The sequence below is a fragment of the Electrophorus electricus genome, chromosome 8, assembly GCF_041902795.1.
Source record: "Electrophorus electricus isolate QZ-2024a chromosome 8, ASM4190279v1, whole genome shotgun sequence".
Classification (NCBI taxonomy): Eukaryota; Metazoa; Chordata; class Actinopteri; order Gymnotiformes; family Gymnotidae; genus Electrophorus; species Electrophorus electricus.
Window position 1 is genome coordinate 10,590,575 of NC_137504.1, and position 19,426 is coordinate 10,610,000.

At 44.9% G+C, this 19,426-nt stretch overlaps 1 protein-coding gene across 6 annotated transcripts in view; it reads left to right on the forward strand.

The window, feature by feature from the left end:
* Positions 1-19,426, forward strand: part of gria1b (glutamate receptor, ionotropic, AMPA 1b) — a 41,882-nt gene that overhangs the window by 12,819 nt on the left and 9,637 nt on the right. For all 6 annotated transcript variants that reach the window (XR_014124922.1, XR_014124921.1, XM_035527268.2 and 3 more), the window contains exons 4-11: positions 3,291-3,475; positions 6,044-6,097; positions 8,464-8,622; positions 8,958-9,125; positions 9,300-9,404; positions 9,735-9,845; positions 11,346-11,552; positions 13,835-14,301. Coding sequence is in view for 4 of the 6 variants with exons in the window: in XM_035527268.2 (XP_035383161.1) it covers positions 3,291-3,475; positions 6,044-6,097; positions 8,464-8,622; positions 8,958-9,125; positions 9,300-9,404; positions 9,735-9,845; positions 11,346-11,552; positions 13,835-14,301 (1,456 nt within the window). In the remaining 2 variants the exon portion in view is untranslated. The remainder of the gene's footprint in view (positions 1-3,290; positions 3,476-6,043; positions 6,098-8,463; positions 8,623-8,957; positions 9,126-9,299; positions 9,405-9,734; positions 9,846-11,345; positions 11,553-13,834; positions 14,302-19,426) is intronic.

A 19,426-nucleotide genomic window follows, 5' to 3' on the forward strand; every position in this document is an offset into this window, starting at 1 on the left:
CTTATCGTCTGCAGTAGCGTAACATGACACAAAAACACCAGACAGATAGGACGTGGCGTCCGTCTCCCTCTCGCGCTGGTACACTCGCGCTAGTGCACTCGCGTTGACCCACCTTATCTGCAGGTTAGTGCTGCTCGCAGGGCGATAACGATACTTTGCTCGCTGGTGTGAGACAATTTCACAGCTGCTGAGACCTGCTGGAATGTGTCCGCACACACTGGTGGCTGGAGAGTTCAGAGCAGAGGCGTGGCCAAAGCTGGGGAGGCTTTCCAATATGTAGTCAAACACTATTTTTGTTACTGGCAGCAACCAAGGATGTCAGCTCTTTGTTGCCTAAACAAAGCATCCAGTATAATCACGAGATATCTGCTTAATCAGTTACTACACTGGAGATGAGAAATTGAGAGAGCACAGAAAAAGCAGGGAATCCCAACCCACCCTTGATATTCCAACAGGCCTGCAGAGGTAGAAAGTTGCTACTGTGGATTACTGAACATATGCAGTTGAAATTCGATTTGAATGATAATTTTGTTGTGTGAGTGTAATTGCAAAATGTATTGCCGAAGTAGTCTCAGTTGCACATATGTATAGGCTTTGTACATTTGGATACAAAGTTTGATTACTGTTTCACCATATTGTCTTTACTTTCTCAATGTAGTTTTTATATAGCAATTCCAACCATGTCTAAATATACCTCTACATTTTTAGTAAATGATATGCATTGTTAATGTATTATTGTAATGAAATGCAGGAGACCGATATAGGACACTGCTTAGCCTTTCAAAGGTGTATACTGTGTGAAAGCACAAAACTGTTTGTCTGCCTCTGCTTTACTCAGATATGAGCTCACGGCCTCTACAACAGGATGTGAACAGAAACAAGCAACCATGCCTCTACCTGTGTCTTCCTCGCATTTAGCTTCAACTCAAGAAGCCGAGTCTCAGAATTACAGCTGTAGTGTTCATCATCTACCTTTACCCCTCATGATAGTAAACACTGTCTGAACCCCATGATCAGCAACACGCCATCGATATAAACTCGCATATCAGTTTAGTCTGTTAAGTAGGAAACTTATGTCTTTTTCATGAATTGTGCTTGGTGGCAGTTAATCACAGGTGCCAGACAGGTTGCACTTATGTCTCAGGCCAAACTAGCACTGCCTTGTTTTTCAGTAGCTGCAAAGCTAGTGCCCAGGGAGTGGCATCTGATCTGTGGGCTTGTTTGTATTACTCGGTCTTGGGCTTCTCAGAAGGCAGTGCTTGCAAACGGGTCTGTAGACACTCCCATGGCTATTATTGATCTTCTGTCTACTTTAAAGGTGCAATGAACTCTGCCTCAGGCAGAACTTAAGACTCTGTATTTTCTTTGAAGTGGAAACTCCGCTAAGTTTATCGTTCCCTTTATTTTGACGAGGTGGTTTATCATTGCACAGCGATCGTGATGATTTATCTGCTTAAAATGCATAGCTTTTGATCTTCGCCTTTCAAGATAGAGTCTGTCAGCAAGCTCACCTGATTCACTTAGAACCCTGCCTGAATTTCCTTTTTAAAGGCCAGAAATGTAGTCAGTGAGTGCTGACAAATTGCTTAAAGAATGTTTAGCCCAGCACTATAGATGACAAGCTGGAGATCACCCAATTGAACGTAGTTTACAGCAGTGCAGTTCGATATTTATAAACGAGTCACTTACTTGCTCAAAAAAGATACTGTGGGTTTTAAAAGAAACATTTTCTATTTAGCCACTTCAAAAATATCCTTTGAAAGCTTGACATTTTCCAAAAGATATCTCCCTCTGTGTAACCTAACACTTAGAATATTGTCTTGAGCTGTTAATTCACTTCAGAGGTCTTGATTGTTTATAATCATCCATTTGAAATAATCAGCTGAGTTAGTTACAGAAAACAGGCCACTAGAAGGAAATGGAGTCATTTTAAGTGACTCGAATGCATTTACATGTAGTCAAAGTCGTGCGCCAAGTGTGAAGCCTTCACCTGAAAATCAAATCCAGCTGAGACAAAAATAGAACAGGGGGTCTTTAATAAATCTAATTATATCATTCTGTTTGCTGTGTAGAAGACAAGCTGTCATGATGGGGAAATAACTTCTATTTGAATAACAGTCAGTGGTTCATTCACTCATTAGTTCTCTCTCATGGAGCAAGCTATCAGCTGCTTAACATGAGCAGGCCAAGAACAAGTCGTTCATTTAGTATCTTGGCGGTGTCCCTAGCTGATTTAAGTGAAGCTCGTTTTTCTGTTGCACCTGTGCCACGGTGTGAGACAAACTGCAGCATTCCCAAGTCACAATCAAGCTCACAGCATGATGTCTGAGATGTACAAATGTTCATACGGTATATTTTGTGGAAGACAGCAGAACATTGCCAGCTATGGTTTCATCTCTATGGTTTATTTTGCCAAGTTTGTGTCTTACTAGAACATGTTTGTACATTAGTTCACTAATTATAAAATGTAAAGCTCTGTTTGTTACCTACTGTCTTCTGTATACTGTGTACTATTTACTATGAACCCCTGTGTGACCAAAGACAAATTCCTCATATGTGCAAATGCACTTGGGCAATAAAACCTGATTATGATTCTGATTCTGATACAAAGATTAATTGTGCAAAAGCGGTTGCTCAAGGGGTACTGAAAGGGGTACTGCAGTAGCACTCTGTGGAGAGCAGTTGGGAGGAAAGATGGTGGTAGCTGAGAAAGAGAGAGAGAGAGAGAGAGAAAGAGAGAGAAACAACTTTCACACTCTTTACTGGCTTGGCTTGCTGTGATCACTATAATCTGCATAATATGGCCAGATTACGTGGCTTTAAACAGGCTTCTGTCTATCCCTCTCCCCACTCAAAGACCTAGAAGTGCAATTCACCCTCAATTAAAAAGCAAAGCCATTTGAAGCTCAGATTCAAATGAAAGAGCTGATTTGAAAAGGCACATTCATCATAGCTGGAGCCGAGCAGCTCAGGCCACCTGCTGCTCTTAAGGACAATGCTTTCGGATTGGAGCCTCGCCAGCACAATGGAGTGTGTTTTTCAGGAAATCCAGAAGTGCTGAGCTAAATCCCTAGACTGAAAGACCTAGAGTACATAGAGTTTCCATGACTACAGCAAAATGGGTATGACATACCAGACAGCAGTACAACTTTATTACCTAACCTAGACATATAGAAGACCAAGCAAACCGTATAGTTATTTTAGGTTTGAGATAACTTGCGTTCTTTTGCATAGCAACACTTATTTGTAGTATGTACAGCTGAAGTGTGTAACGCCTGTGCGTTCTGTAGGTCTGACTGTTCTACAGAAGATCCTGGACACTGCAGCAGAGAAGAGCTGGCAGGTGACATCCATCAACTTTGACACTCTCACAGAAGCAGCCTTCCTGAAAGCCATCCAGGACCTAGACAACAAGAAGGAGTACAAGATCATATTGGACTGTGAGCTGGAGAGGCTTAACTCCATCCTTAACCTGGTGAATGTCCATGCATCTCCTTACTAACCAGTATTCATAAGGATCAGAGATATAAAACAAATTTTATCAACGTCAACAACAGTCGTGTTTACTAAAACACCATAATTAAGCTTACTAAGATTTGTAGGATACAGACGCTTTGTTACATTAGACATCATTGGGTCCCTGTCTGTGTTGGTTTTGAAGTGCTAAAGTGGACATTTGGAGGATCTTTTGGTTTCTTGGTTAAGGGTCAAAGGGGCAGTAGGCCTAATCTGTTGTGCCTGTTGCTGTGGGAAACTAAGCATTTTGAGCTTTTAAGAGTTTTGAAAAACAATTTTTTTTCCCAGGAATACAACATTACCAGCTAATTAGCTACAAATATTCTTTTTTCAAAATTTCACTTAAAAATATCTTGTAGGAGAAATTATACCCAAATTCCCAGTTTAGGAAGCACATACTCGGCGTTTGAGTGAGCAAAGACTATTTTATTCAATCCAGATTGGGGGAGCTGAATACAGCAAGTAGCACTTCTCACACACACACGCACACAGACACACACACACACACACACACACACACACACACACTTCCTTTTATAACCACACACTGATGTCTCTAGTTTTTCGTTTCCCTCAGACAGGCAGACGGAGCCTATCTGATCCTGGATAAGCAGAGTTAGAGCTGTTAGCAAGAAAGCAGGGCAGATCTATTCTAGGGCTAATCACTCTAGTACTCTATCACTCGTTCATAGCTTGATGGCATTATTATAATTATAAGAGATTACTATATTATACAATGCAATATTATAATTTCAAGAGATTTAAAGTCTGGCAAAGATTGCTGGGGAACATGCAAATGAAACAAAGAAATTCCAGTACATGTGATCTGCTCTCTGGTACAGAGTGAAAAATGCTTGTCCAGAAGAAGTGTGTCAATGTGTCGGTTTAGCTGTATTTTGGATTTGACCCAAATGAACAAAGAAAACTTGTTTAGACGTTAATAATATTGCATAAAATAAAAACAAAACTTCAACACATGTGCTCTACCCAATGCCCACTAAATATAAATTGGTGCTGTGTGTACAAAAAAAAAATGCTTGTTGACATGAAAAGTTAAATAGATGATAATTAAAGCAGTATTATCATATCTGAACCAGTCTATTTTGATAAAAACTTTAAATCAGTCATTAATGGGGAAATGTACTTGAATCAAAAGCTGTTTATCTTTAATTTAGCCTTGTTTTTTTTCAGATTTCTGATTTGATATCTTTATTTCTCAATCTCTCCCACTGAGATACAGCAGTTCACTTATGTAGAGGCTACGAGAAAAGGGTCACATGACTTAAACCATGAAAGGCCCGTAACACTCACATGGGATACTTCTTATCTGAATATGCAACATAGTAATATCGTTCATCGCTGTAATTCTGGAGATGATAATCATTTATTCATCTAAATTTAGAATATCACCCAAGCCTGATTAATGCCTAATGTTATTTATTGCAGAAACTAATCAAAGCTTGAATATCTTATATAGTTATTTCTACACATGAAGGCCAAACAATAAAATGGTCTTCATCTTGGTGCACAGTTAAACTTTATCACAAGTATGTAGGGACTCAGTACTGAATAAATCCAGTGATACGCCTGTGTTCTCTGACAAGGGGTCAAGACGGCATGAGTCATAAGCAGCACAAAAACTTACTAATACCTTCTTCCTTCTTGCATATACACCTCATCCATATGGTCCTCGGTCACAGTTAGTGGACAAGGAACATTTGATTCACCAGTTTTACATCAACTCCTTAATTTACATTAAGTCATTTGGATCTAATTTGCATAGAGTGATCTCTGTAGGAGTTCGTTTAAAACCTGCGGTTTCCCTATGACTAAATTATTCAGGTGAATGTGGTTTCCACACTGATAGCTAAAGCAGCTGCTAATTTGTTTGCAACTGCTCATGTTCAGAATTAAATTAGTCACTTCTTAAACATGAGCGGAATGACACAGGTGAGCCCATACGCTTCTGAGCATGACCGGTACAGCAGTTAACCAGTTACGATCTTTTTTACTTGAGAGTTTGGCAGCTGTCTCGAAGCACAGAGACCAAGGTCAGGTTTATTTGTTTGGGCTCCCAGTCTCAGGGATTTCAGAGGCTTGCTATTGCTCACAGGTGTGTGTGTGTGTGTGTGTGTGTGTGTGTGTGTGTGTGTGTGTGTGTGTGTGAGTGTGTGTGTGTGTGTGTGTGTGTGTGTGTGTGTGTGTGTGTGTGTGTGCGCGCACGCATGTAGTCATTAAAGCCTATTACTAAGCTTCCCATGGTGAGAGATGCCAAATCCCTGGACCACCCTGTGCAGCTCCAGATGCCAACTCGTTGTGCCAAGCACAGATATTCTACATGCAGGGAGGGACCAGAGGGATACAATTAACTCCTAAAGGATGGGACCAATTAGTTTTCTGCTAGGGTGCTGTGCTGAAAGTTGCGCAATTACCTACAGAATGTGGCTCTTTGCAGATGAGGAGCCCAAAATGTGTTGTTTTTGTGTTAATATTCTTGGGTTAAAATGTGTTATTTCCTGCTTTCCAGATTGCAGCACAAAGAAAGAACTTGAAGAATTACCACTTTATAATGGCAAATCTGGTAAGTGCTCTTATGTCCACAAACACCGAACTCTTCTACACTTAGCTTTAGGGTGAGACTGGTGAGGTTATCTCAAGCACATTAGCTACAATGACAATGGAATGCTCTAGCAGATCGATAGAGATGAACCACTGATTTGATGTACATACTCTCCTTCGCCTTTGTCTGTCTGGGGCACCTGCACTTCGTAAATGCAGAACATAGTGCAGACAGATTGCTGATTACCCCCTGAGCCTGGGAATTATTGTCTTTACTTCTCCTGGAAGGCATCAATATCAGACATCTTTTCTTCTGCAGCTGTGGGAGTGCTGGTGTGTGTGTATGTGTGTGTGTGTGTGTGTGTGTGTGTGTGTGTGTGTGTGTGTGTGTGTGTTTGTGTGTGTGTGTGTGTGTGTGTGTGTGTGTGTGTGTGAGAGAGAGAGGAGTGCTGGTTTGGGATGGCTGACAACTTGTTGTTTTATGCTTCCAGCATCCAGTTTTTCTTTCTGTGATGTATGACTCACTTAGATGACTTCAATCACACAGCTTTCTGAAAAGTTTTAAAAGAAATTGCAAGTTTGAATTATGCTGCTTAAGAAGTCACACTTTGTCACACACCATCCCCAGTGTTGATGTTTATTTGTGCATTTGATAAAATACCATAAGACACAGTGAGATTGTAAATGCATCACCCAGAAAATAAAGCAGGATTTCTATACCATTAACCAAATGGCCTAAAATTATATGAGCAAGTAGTAGAGAATACAATTATTTTTGCAGCTCTTTTCTTTTAATTGTTTTAATACAGTATTTTTGACACAGTCATCTATGAATAGAGAATTGTAATATATGCAGAAACATTATGAAAGCTCATAACTCCAAAATCTGATTAATTGTGGTACATTCTAATTGCTCACATTGTCTTAGCCTGTTGATAAATTCCACAGGCTCAAAGATCAAAAGTTGGGCTGTTTGCATTAAAGATGAGCTTTAGCTCTTACTGAGTGTTATAAGTGAGTACTTATAAGTGGGTATATTGCTCAGTCCTGCATCTTTACAGCTCTCTGTCTTGGGAAATTGAAATGCAGAGGACATACATTACATGCCAGAGAAAAATTCAACAACTAGTTCTTTGTTAGGCTTAGAAATAAATACTGGCCCAAAGAGGCAGACATTGCATTGACATAGATTATGAGAATGCCAGGTTTAAGAGAAGAGTTGTGTTTGAATTCTCTGTCTCTCTCTCTCTCTCTCTCTCTCTCTGTCTCGCTCTTCTCTCTCACACACACCAGCACCCACCCACCCACCCACACACAAACCACAGTTAAAAGTAAGAAACTATTACAGATGTTCAAAGGTCCTAACTGGGAAAGTGGACAAATGGTAATGCTGCTTCAGTGATGGATTCAGTGGATGCATTGTGAACTGGGCGTAACTGTTAGAGGAGCAAAGATTTCCCAAAAATGGCAATTCTGCACAAAATGCTTTCTAGCCTAATGCATAACTGGATTTGGCAATAATAAAAAAAAGATGTCAGTCCATAAATAATGACAATAATAAAGGCTGTGAGGATGCAACACTTTGTGTGTGAGAAAAACCCATGGGTTCGCCTGAGGAATCCCATACACACACACACATACACACGCACACACACACACACACACACTCACACACGCACTCACACATGCGCACACAATCCACGCGCACATTGAGCTGTTATCACACAAAACCTGATACATACCCAGCATGTATATTCTCTGTGGAAATTATTGTATCATTAGTTCTAAATGTTCCAAATCTCTGGAGTGTTGAACAACAAACCAGCATCAGATTATGTCATTGAATGCAGAACACGCTTATTGATTATCTATTATATTTTCATAGCATCTATTGTCTCTGTGCCAGAGTCTACCTTGAGGTGATTCCTTTTGGTGTTGGGGAAGATGGATATTGGTACATAGAAAAGCAGTGATGGAAGCCCAGAGCTAAGACACAGCTCTGTGTATTTGGGTTTGCTCAGCCACTCCAGGCGTAGTAGTATTGTTTCTCTCCACTGCACGTTCTGTAAAACACTAGCACACATTATAATTAACTCCTAAATGGCATTAGCCTACACCTGCTTCATTATTTGAATAGACTGCCTTTTGAATAAACCTGCACTTTTCCTTAATCACTGTTTGAAACATGTTAGGGGCACAACTTTCAAATCTTCATTTCCTGTGCATCCATGATTTTGCTATGTATTTGGAATAATGTTTTTTTTTTTTAAATAGGTTCTCAAAAGCAGCTGCATCTAAATGTGGAGTTTTTGTGGTTTTTCCAGCGGAGGTTCTTCCTCCTCAGGTTCCTTCTGCTGATGTTTTTCCTTGTTTGATTTTTGCTTTCAGGGTTTCCTGGACATGAACTTCACTGAGTTTAGTAAAGGTGGTGCCAACGTGACAGGCTTCCAGCTGATGAACTACACAGAGCCCATGGTTAGCAGGACCATACAGGACTGGTTGGAGTTTGACAGCAAAGACCTAAAGAGTCCTAAGAGAAGGCTTAAGGTGGGACATGCTGTCAGAAGTTACTACTGTTTTATAGAGAAGGCTCGCGACCAGCCGCACAGATAACAGTTAGTATTGTAGGAAATTACAGAGCTGGATTTCCATACATAGATTGATTCCACTGATGTGACTGATGAAACACTGACCCGAGTCCATCAGTTTTACTTCTGAAAGTAATGCTTGTGGACTTTTTCCCCTGTAACTAATCCTTTAATTATCAAATTGAACCAGAAGCCAGGCACCGCCCATGTGGTGTGGAATTCCATTCTGAGCTCTGCCTCATCCTCTCTCTCTTTGTTTGTAATACTGGCTGCTGTCTCTGTGTGCATGCATAGTATACGGGAGCTCTGACCTATGATGGCGTGAGCATCATGGCCACAGCCTTCCAAAACCTCAAGAAGCAGCGAATCGACATCTCTCGCCGAGGGAATGCAGGCGAGTGCCTGGCCAATCCGCCGGCGCCCTGGGGTCAGGGCATCGACATCCAGAGGGCCTTGCAGCAGGTAAGCCCATCCCTGAACCACCATGCAGGTCAAGGCCTGGGGCTGCAGGCTGGCGGTGGCTGCTGGGAATTCTGACTTACTCCCTGTTGGTGCTGTGAAACATGTGGTTAGGAGCACATTGGGCTTGCCAAATGGCAGGTTGAATTTAAATAACAAGTCTCTCTCCTGCCCCAGGTGCAGTTGGAAGGCCTAACCGGCCATGTCCAGTTCAATGAGAAAGGGCATCGGACGAACTTTACAGTCAGTGTCATGGAGCTTGGCCCAAATGGGCCCAAAAAGGTAATAAACACTTGTGCATAGAATTTTCTCCTTTTCAGCAACCATGGTGTTACACTATATATTGTATAAGATTATTACAATAACTGCATGTTAACAGTTGTGAACATATTGGGTATTAGGCCAAAGATCTCTGCATTTCCCTTGGCTGCCTCAGAGTCCGTAGGCTTGGGCGGGTTAACCATAGGCAGAGCAAGGCGTTAGTGTCTAGAGGGCTGGAATGGCATGCACAGTTGCACCTCTTCTTAACCCTACAATATGAATATTAATCGGCCCAAGAATCGCAGTGCCAGAGTTCTTCCTGCCATGATCTCCCCCCTCCTCTGACTGCAGGTGGGCTACTGGAATGAGAACGAGAAGTATGTGAGCACCGCGACGTCTGTCCACTTGCTCAACATCACAGTCGGCCTGCAGAACAGGACGTATATAGTCACCACTATTCTCGTAAGTGTCTCTCGCGTTGCAGCCATCGGGCTGAAATCAAAACAACCTCTGTGATCTGCTGCCGCGCGGTCTGTTTGGCAGGGCTACCCATCTAAAATCAAGACTCCCTGTTGTGTCTCAGCAAGGTCTGTCTAATTTGGTTCCCTCTGAATACTGTCTTAGAAAAGCACTTCACCCTGGCCACGTCCCACCTGAGCTCTATAGACCACTCCAGCTCCTGCTCCATTTTTCAAGGGCACAGCTCTCCTCAGAGGGATTTATTAGTTGCCAATGTTTGTCAGCAGCAAGGTGTATGTGTGTCAGGTTCTGCTTCTGTTTCTGTGTGTGTGTGTGAGTGTGTACATGTGCGTGAAAGACAGAGCCAGACACAGAGAGAGAGAGAGCAAGAGAGAGACAGATGACGAGAAAGAGGAAGCCCTGGCAGTAGCTATGCCAACAGAATGGCACTCCACACATTGGAGTCGCTATAGGTGAAAACACATGCTTGCTCTTTCTCAGGTACTGGCGCTGGCTTTAGATGAGCAGGGCTGGACTTACGTTTTCTACCCACTGCACTGTCAGTGGACATATCAAATGAAGCTCCTTCTTAACAAGGACCTTTTCTGTTCATTTGTTAATCCAGTATGTACCAGTACTGTACATAATTGAACTGAATTTATGTTTTTAAAAAGTGAGGCTCCACAATAAGTAAGCAGCATGTTTTTGAACTACCAGGCAAAGGCTAGTATGTTATTGGGTGTGTGTTTGGGGGGCTGGGTTTTTGGAGAGGTTGGAAGTATCTCTCCTCTCTCCATTTCCCTAACAGAGACAGCTGTATTTTTGATGACTCCTGGCCAGAGGCAGCCCGCAGGTGTTATTCATAAACCTCAGCAGTAGAGCTCACCTCTGCAGTGGAACAGCACAGGGCTATAAGCAGATGTGCACCTCAGAGCTTGACAGTTTTCCACTACCCTTGGGGAAACCTCAGCAGATCAGTGCCTCTCAACCCCTATGCACAACCCCTCACCCCCCATCCCACCACACCTGAACACCACCTCCACCAAGCCCTGCTTCACATGGCTTGCCGGGGCTACTCCTCTACCTGTTATGAGCACACTGTGCTGGCTTCACTCACTGTTTAGAGATATTAGATATCCCTCTTGGCAACAAATCAGCCCGTTCGATTCCACACAATGACCCCATTTAACAGAACCTAATTTCTCCTTAAGGATGGTTCATCACACTTCAGCACTTTAAAGGTCCCACATGACTCTCTGTGTTGTAGCAGTTGTATGGCCCTTTGGCCATAAATGATAAACCCTTATCTAGAAGGGCACGTCACCTCCCCAGAAGGGACAGGCCAGATGCCAATCTGGGTGCAAAGTCCATCTTGATCACATCCAGGACAGAGGAAAAATGGCCCCTGCCCCCATTAGAAAGAACGTCCACCAGGCCAGCATGAATGGTGAGCTTGCATCTCCATTGTGTTCCGCAACCCCCCCCCAACCCACGACCCCACAGGAATCCCCGTACGTGATGCTGAAGAAGAACCACGAACAGTTTGTCGGGAACGACAAGTATGAGGGCTACTGTGTGGAGCTCGCCGCAGAAATCGCCAAGCACGTGGGCTACCAGTACCGCCTGGAGCTTGTCTCGGATGGCAAGTACGGAGCCCGAGATCCCGATACCAAAATGTGGAACGGCATGGTCGGCGAGCTAGTGTATGGGGTAGGTGGCCATCCCCTGCATACAGACCATTCATGTTAGTAGCAATGTGCCTCTAATGCAGATATTAGAATCAGAATCAGAATCAGTTGTATTCGCCAGGTATGTTAGATGTACAAAGACCTTTCAGCTGTCATATAGGTGTACGATCATAGACCGTAGCCCCTCTGTGGCTATGAAGAGTTCATCTGCAACCCACAACACAATTCATCACTGGTCAGTTTCTGACCACGGGACCAGTGCTACATGGCAAGCCTCTCAAGAGGTCTCAACTCACTAGTGACACTGACAGGGGCAGGGTGGTGGCTGCTGGGCTGGTGGGAGTGCATCAGGCCTTGGAGTGTCCATAGCACTGCTGGGCTGGTGGGAGTGCATCAGGCCTTGGAGTGTCCATAGCACTGCTGGGCTGGTGGGAGTGCATCAGGCCTTGGAGTGTCCATAGCACTGTTGGGCTGGTGGGAGTGCATCAGGCCTTGGAGTGTCCATAGCACTGCTGGGCTGGTGGGAGTGTATCAGGCCTTGGAGTGTCCATAGCACTGCTGGGCTGGTGGGAGTGCATCAGGCCTTGGAGTGTCCATAGCACTGCTGGGCTGGTGGGAGTGCATCAGGCCTTGGAGTGTCCATAGCACTGCTGGGCTGGTGGGAGTGCATCAGGCCTTGGAGTGTCCATAGCACTGCTGGGCTGGTGGGAGTGCATCAGGCCTTGGAGTGTCCATAGCACTGCTGGGCTGGTGGGAGTGCATCAGGCCTTGGAGTGTCCATAGCACTGCTGGGCTGGTGGGAGTGCATCAGGCCTTGGAGTTTCAGCATGTGTCCATAGCACTGCTGGGCTGGGCTACTACCCAAAATCCTCCAGCCAAGATTATTCCTGTGGTGAGAACTTACCACTGATCACCACTGAGGAAACTGTATATGGAAATAGGGATATTGTCTCTAACTCCAAACCTACATGTCTCCTTAATACATTTCAGTTTTAAATAAAATGCTACTAGAATTTTATATTTTTCAATTGATTGTAATGGGCTTTTTCTGTTGTCTCATATCAGAGTCCTATTTTTTGGCTATAGGCAAACACGAGCTATTTTCTTGAATAAAGTGTATTACAGTTACTCTTGGCATACTGTATTTAGTCTGTTGTGACAGTTCCAGGAATGCTTTAAATGAAGGTAAATAATATCACCTACTAGGACTGACTCAGCACTGTGTAAGCCCGACAGGAGAGCCAGCAATCTCTTCTACGGGTCTTTGGTAACACAGTGGGCACATAATATCCTATGTGTTTCATGCCATAAATTCACCCTTTCACACTGGCCAGAGGGAGTCATTTCCACAGTCCCTGCAGTCTGTTACCTTGACACAAATCTCTGGTGAATAGGATGTGAAGAATGTGTGGGCCAGTGGTGCCCCAGCCAAGCCAGGGAGGGAGTGCACTGTGTCCAGCCTTAAAAGCAACAAGTCTGCAATTCTTTTCACCTGCAGTGCTGTGTGTCCAGGTACTTCGTCCACGGGCTTAACCCTGCCCTATCAAAGTGCATTCTAGCCATCTGATTTCAGCTATGCAAGTTCTGCAACAAATGCAGACCATTCTTTTCCATACAGGCTGATTAAAGGTTGAACAGTTTCAGGACTGGGAATGATCGGAGTCTTGAAAAAAAGGGACAGTCTTCACGAATGTTGATTTTCCTTTTCAGATTTTCAGATGCTCTTATAGTTCTCCCAGGAGGGTGAATGCAGCTGGGAGATACTGTGAAGACTGTGTCCCAGTCTTGTCTTGCAGTGTGGCTAAGTGCTTCCTTCAGAGAAGCAATCTGAATGAATAGAAAGCATGGCATTATTATTTAGCCTGGACAGCAGTGCTGGATGTAGGACTCTTCTGAGAATGCCTCTGCACTGAGTGAACAGGCTGCAGGACTCACACCAGCATCAGCCTTAATGCAAAGTAACATCCAGAGAAGACTATCGAATTAAACTGGAGTACTGTATATAGCAGTTCTCTCAAAAGTGTTTGATGATTTAGAGTTGTGATGTACTCGTGATGTACCAAAAGCAAGTGTTCAAACCTTCCACGGTGTATGTGCTCCTTGGGGTTAATACATCCTAATTACTGGGAAACCAAAATTGGGTTTAGGTAGATTTTAGTTATTATGAGCCTTATCGTAATTGCAAAGACTGTTTTGCTGTTTTAAACATCTGCCTTGCATGTATATAGAGGGGAAACAACATGTTTTAAATGTGGGAACGGTGACGTTCCATCTGCTGTGGTTTGTCGTGTGTCCATTGTGCAGAAAGCAGACGTGGCTGTGGCTCCACTCACCATCACGCTGGTGCGGGAGGAGGTCATCGACTTCTCCAAGCCCTTCATGAGCCTGGGCATCTCCATCATGATCAAGAAGCCTACCAAGTCCAAGCCGGGCGTGTTCTCCTTCCTGGACCCGCTGGCCTACGAGATCTGGATGTGCATCGTGTTCGCCTACATCGGCGTGAGCGTGGTGCTCTTCCTGGTGAGTCGCTTCAGCCCCTACGAGTGGCATGGCGAGGAGACGGAGGAGAGCGGAGAGCAGCAGGGACGCACGGGCACGCCCTCGCCCGAGGCCACTGGCCGCTCGCCGTCGCAGGGCCGACGCGCCCAGAGCCCCGCGCAGCAGGACAAGCAGGAGAAGCCACCCGAGCACACCAATGAGTTTGGCATCTTCAACAGCCTGTGGTTCTCCCTGGGGGCCTTCATGCAGCAAGGCTGTGACATCTCGCCCAGGTGAGCGCTGCCATCCTGGGTCTTCTACCCCCAGACCATGGGGAGGGGCATGGTAGTTACCAAGGCAATGAGGGCAGCCATGTTCCACAACGATGTCCTCAAAAGCAAAGAGTAGTTATAGAATTGCCTCAGATAAAGGTACAGATACAGGTAAAGCTATCAAACTGAAGGGAATCATTTTAAAGTTGCAAAACTCAAGCAGATAGTCAAATTCCATAAAGCGGATATTAATAAAACAAGCTCTACTGATTTGAATAAAATCGTTTGGCAGGCCCCTCCCCAGAGGCCAGGGAGTTGCTGGGACAGGGAAAGCGAAAGCAGCTGGACTGATTTAAGGAGAGTAAAGGTGTGGTAGACGTGTCATGATCAGAGACAGCATGACAGAAACGGAGCAGATAAAAGCAGCCACACCATGGGAATAATGTCTGAGTAATGAGCGCGAGCGCTGAGGATTTGTGGTTATTTTGAAAACCTCCGGCTGCAAACAAAACCTCCTGTTCAGGATTAATAGATCAGCTCTAGACACCGCATAAACACAAACAAGTCTGAGGATCAGGGATATTTGGGTCTTGACAATACTGCTGGGCCGTGCAGGCTTGGGAGGAAGACTGCCTAAGCTTTGCTAGGCCTGAAAACGAACATTAGTTGTGAGACAGTGTTCATTCTGTTGTGATTACCCGACCAGCTCCTGGCAAGATGAGTGCGATAAAAGAAGGACAGTGAGGGTTCAGTTCCTTTTACGCATCCACGATTGAGTTTCTTAAATCAGGGATCGTATAGCAGAGAGGCTGTTACATACAGGCGGCGAACAGAAGCAGACTTGTAATTAAAAGCTGTCATCCGTCTCGCTCGCAGCGCCTTTCGCTCCTCCCATTCGTATCATCATCAAGGTCTCCGGCTTCCAGAGGAGGCGTTTCCACTCCGGTTGCGCTCCGATTCCCAACGACAGCGCGCCCCCTCCCCTGGCCACGCATCCCCTGACCTTTCGTTTGGCACACTCCTGACCTGCGGCGCGCCCGGCCCTCTGGCTGAGCTGACACCCACGCTATTATTTTCCCTTGCCGTTAGTCATTACAGCAAGAGCACTGCCGGGTTAGCGCGGGCGCTAGGCTGCCTCCACCACATCTCCATCACCTCTTCTCTCTACCCTCATTATGGTCCCAGAGCCTCCGGAAGTGCTGGTTCCTCCATCACCGTTTGACATTTAGATAGGACATGCATGCCGTCAGGCCCGGGGAGACGGAGCTGGAGCGCTTGAATTAGACTCCGCTCGTTGAGGCAGCCATGACAGATGTGCTTGCGCGTGTCGTGGGTATGTGTGTTGTCTGTTCCTCCCAGGACCTGCTTCACCACACAAGCTGAACAGCTGGAGAAGTGTTTTTTTTTTTTTTTTTAATGTCCGGTTTTGATCGGCTAATTGGAGCTGAACTTGGTGCCAGCCAGAAGGCCCTAATGAAATCTTCACAGAAGCCTTTGATCTGTTCATAGTGGCCAATTACAAAGGGAGGGGGGGGGTGTTTCTCTGGACTTGTGTGAGCTGGGGTAGCTGCTCACTCACGCTGGTGTCACCTCGGGCGAGGATGAGGGGTTTGAGGGACTCTGGAGCCGGTTGACACGCTTCTGAATCATCTCCACTCTCAGCACCTCACGGCGAGCCGTGGAGATGGAGGAACTCACCAGAACACTGACTGTCTCTCTTCTGTGGCCCCAGAGAGGGTAATCTGCACATCCCCTTTGCTCGGGCTATGAAGCGCAAGAGAGCGGGCTCTGTGCATAGTGCGTTGCACGAGATCTCTCATGTTGTTGTTAGGCAGATTAATGGTGAATGAAGATTATTACTCTACAAATTATCAGCATGGTTTTTGCTGTATACTCATTGTTTTCCTATTCATCGTCTTTGTAGCGTGCAAGTATGGGCGAGCATTAGTACTCGATACCCGGGGCAGCATTCCGTCCCAAGTCTGACTCCAGCACTAAAACAGAAAGCACTTTGCGTGTAACGTGCGGTGAGCACACACAACAGACTGCTTAAAGTATTTATCTATGACAGAAAAAGTGTTTGTCCTTGATAAATGTCAGAGCTGCCACTCAGAGCCGTGCCTGCTTGCATTGTAATTCCTGTCAGCACACGCACACGGGGGCTTTATCATCTGGATAAAAACACTCCCCCTCCCTGGTCTGGTCACGTTACCTCAGTTAGCCTCTCTGATTCTCTGATTAGCTTTCTAATCTGTTAAGACACATGAATGGATTTCTTCTCACAAAACTGATAAAGGTGTCGAGGGGGGGGTCTGTGGCCCCCCTCCCTACCACCACCCCCACACCTGCTTCCCAAGAGAGACCGCAAATGATGAGTAACTGTAGCTACCGTGGTGGCGCGAGCCCTTCTCTGAGCAGAGGTAATGTGAGGTTGCAAATAAGCAGAGGAGGTGATTATGGGCAGGTGCTGTGAAACCTTTGCAGAGATAGCAGTGTGTTATCTTCTGTGGCTTCTGCAGGACGGTTCCTGTGCGCATGTTCTTCTGTCCTCTATGCTGTGCTCTGTTTTCTTTGGCTTATCTCCTGTCTTACTGTCACTGTTATGTGCACTAATGCATTTACTGCTGCCCTGCAAACACATTACTCACCTGCAGTATGTACTGCTGCACAGTGGAGTCTCTATGCCTGGTGCCTTAGTGTGTATTTATTTAAATAGTCTCTCTAGATATTGCATGCAGCTCATATTACCTCATTATTATTTTACCCCGTAAAGGTCTTAGCCAGTTGTTTAGGGTTTCACTAGTAAACAGAATGGTGGATTCCAATGAGAATGCCATAGAATTTTACTTTACACCCACACTTTGTTTCAGTATAGAAGCCCTAACTGTATGTGATTTATTTTCTATGCCATAGGAAACTGTTTGTTCTGACTAAACTTGTTTTATGGTAATGTTTGCATACATACATTATTCATCTAGATGGCCCTAACATTTTGTCATAATAAGGCATTGTGCAGTTATGCGGGCATTATCTTAACAGTGCAGTGCACTGAAATGTATGCAGCGTGAGCATAGATAGAGTAGGCTTCAGATTACCACAGGTGAACAACAGGGCTAGTGAATGCCAGAACAGCTGACACTGTCCCTGAGAGATTGTGTATGTGTGTATGAGTAAGGTTACAAACCCTGAGGAAGTGTTATATACAGCGTGCAGAGTGGATTGCAGATTGCAGTGAAGAGTGTGTGTGTGTGTGTGTGTGTGTGTTTGTGAGACAAACTTCACTACCCCTGGGACCTACAATCTGTAATTCAGCTTTCCCTCCCATATACTCTTACACATTCAAAAATACTCTACCTGTATTTACCTCATCATACACTGCGTGACACACCTACACCCACCAATACGCGCGCGCACACACACACACACAAAGACACACACAGACATCAGCCTGGGGCCCTTCCCACTGTGGAGGTGACCCTGCCACCATTGCCGTGTATAAATGTTCAGCAGCGTTAAACGTAACTGTGTCACTGGCACAGGCAGCAGTCATTAGCTTGTCACAGTCTCTTTCCTTCACCATATCCCTAATGGTAAAGACAGCAGACAGCATAAGATGAAGGGGCAGCTTCGGCATGAAGAGTTGTCTCTGTGCGGTCAGACATGTTTGATTGGATGTATTTTGTTAAAAATAGCATTTGAGCTTGTAATCTAGGAGGAACCAATGTTCAGGGATTTATTTAGTCCATTAACTGGAGGATATATGTTGTGAGATATGCTGCTAGATTCATGTGTCTTCTTTGTTAGGTCAAGTACGGTTAGACCACTCAACAATTAGCATCCTTAAATACTTGCCTATAAATCCCCCCACAAAATTTTGTCCACTTCTTTTTTAGCGATACCTCTTTTACTGCTGCTACAAATCTCTTCCTGCTGTAGCTCCATCCTTTCTAATTTGCAAATGCTTTACAAGTCCAGAGACATTCTCTGGACATCTACCAGCTGCTTTAGAAAAGAAAGAGGGAAACCAGCACTGCTGTACTGAAATGGATTTGTTGGCATTTGTAGAAATCAGGAGCTGGGGGGGAGTGGACCCTTTTTGTCCTCATCAGAGGCGAGCTGCTGCGTGATTGACAGACCAGCCGGATGCTGGAATGGGCAGATTCCAAATCCCCCTCACAGTGGCTGATCAGAAGAAGGAGGCAGAAGGAGGGCCTGGGAGCGAGAGACGGAAAGGTCGGGCTGCATCTGCCGGCAACAGAGAGAGAGGAGGTAGAGGGCTATGCTTCGTCGGATTTTGGCTCCTTTGGTAGGCGCTATCCGTGCGGCTGTGCCCTGCTGTTCCCTTTCTCCATCTGGGTTCCATCTCTCCCTGCCTCGCCTCCGTCTCCCTTTCTCTCCACCTCGCCTCTGCCTCACTCTCTGCCTGCCTCGCCTCCGTCTCCCGTTCCTCTGCTGAGGGTGTCGGGCAAGGGAGGCTGTTGGAGGAACATCTTTTCAAAGAAATGATGGCCATGAGACTCTGAGTTTGGAAAGAGGTCTGTGGGGGGCATTGTTCTCTTCGGTAAATTTAAATATATATTTAGGTATATTTTTGTCTGAAAAATCCTAAACGGGCCGATTTATCTGCACAACTTAACACAAAATGGCATACTTGTCTATTTTTACCTCCCTGTTTTTTATCTCTCTCTATCTCTGTAAATCTCTATCTCTGTCTATCTCTCTCTCTGTCTATCTCTCTCTCTCTCTGTCTATCTCTCTCTCTCTATCTATCTCTCTCTCCCTCTGTCACTCTGTCTCCTGTTAAGAGATGAGTCACCTTTGAAACATCCAGAAACAGGTCTCTTGTGTTTTGACACCATTTGTTATAGTGCTCTGAACTTTCTGTCTGCTGTTCCACTTGCTCAGGTGTTTTATGATTTGCACCTTTAGATGACGTGTAAGTCCGGTGTGAACTCCGAGTCCTACACTAAAAAAAAATTATTCCTGTAAGGCTGTGGCGATGTAGTCGGGGTGGTAAACTCCTTATTCTTGCAGACACTTCCGAAGGTTCAGCGCTAGTGAAGATTTCCTGCTGTAGCTTTCTCTTTTCACTCAGCAGGTACACACCCTCATGTTTCGGAGTTTGGAAACTCAAAATATCTAAAGT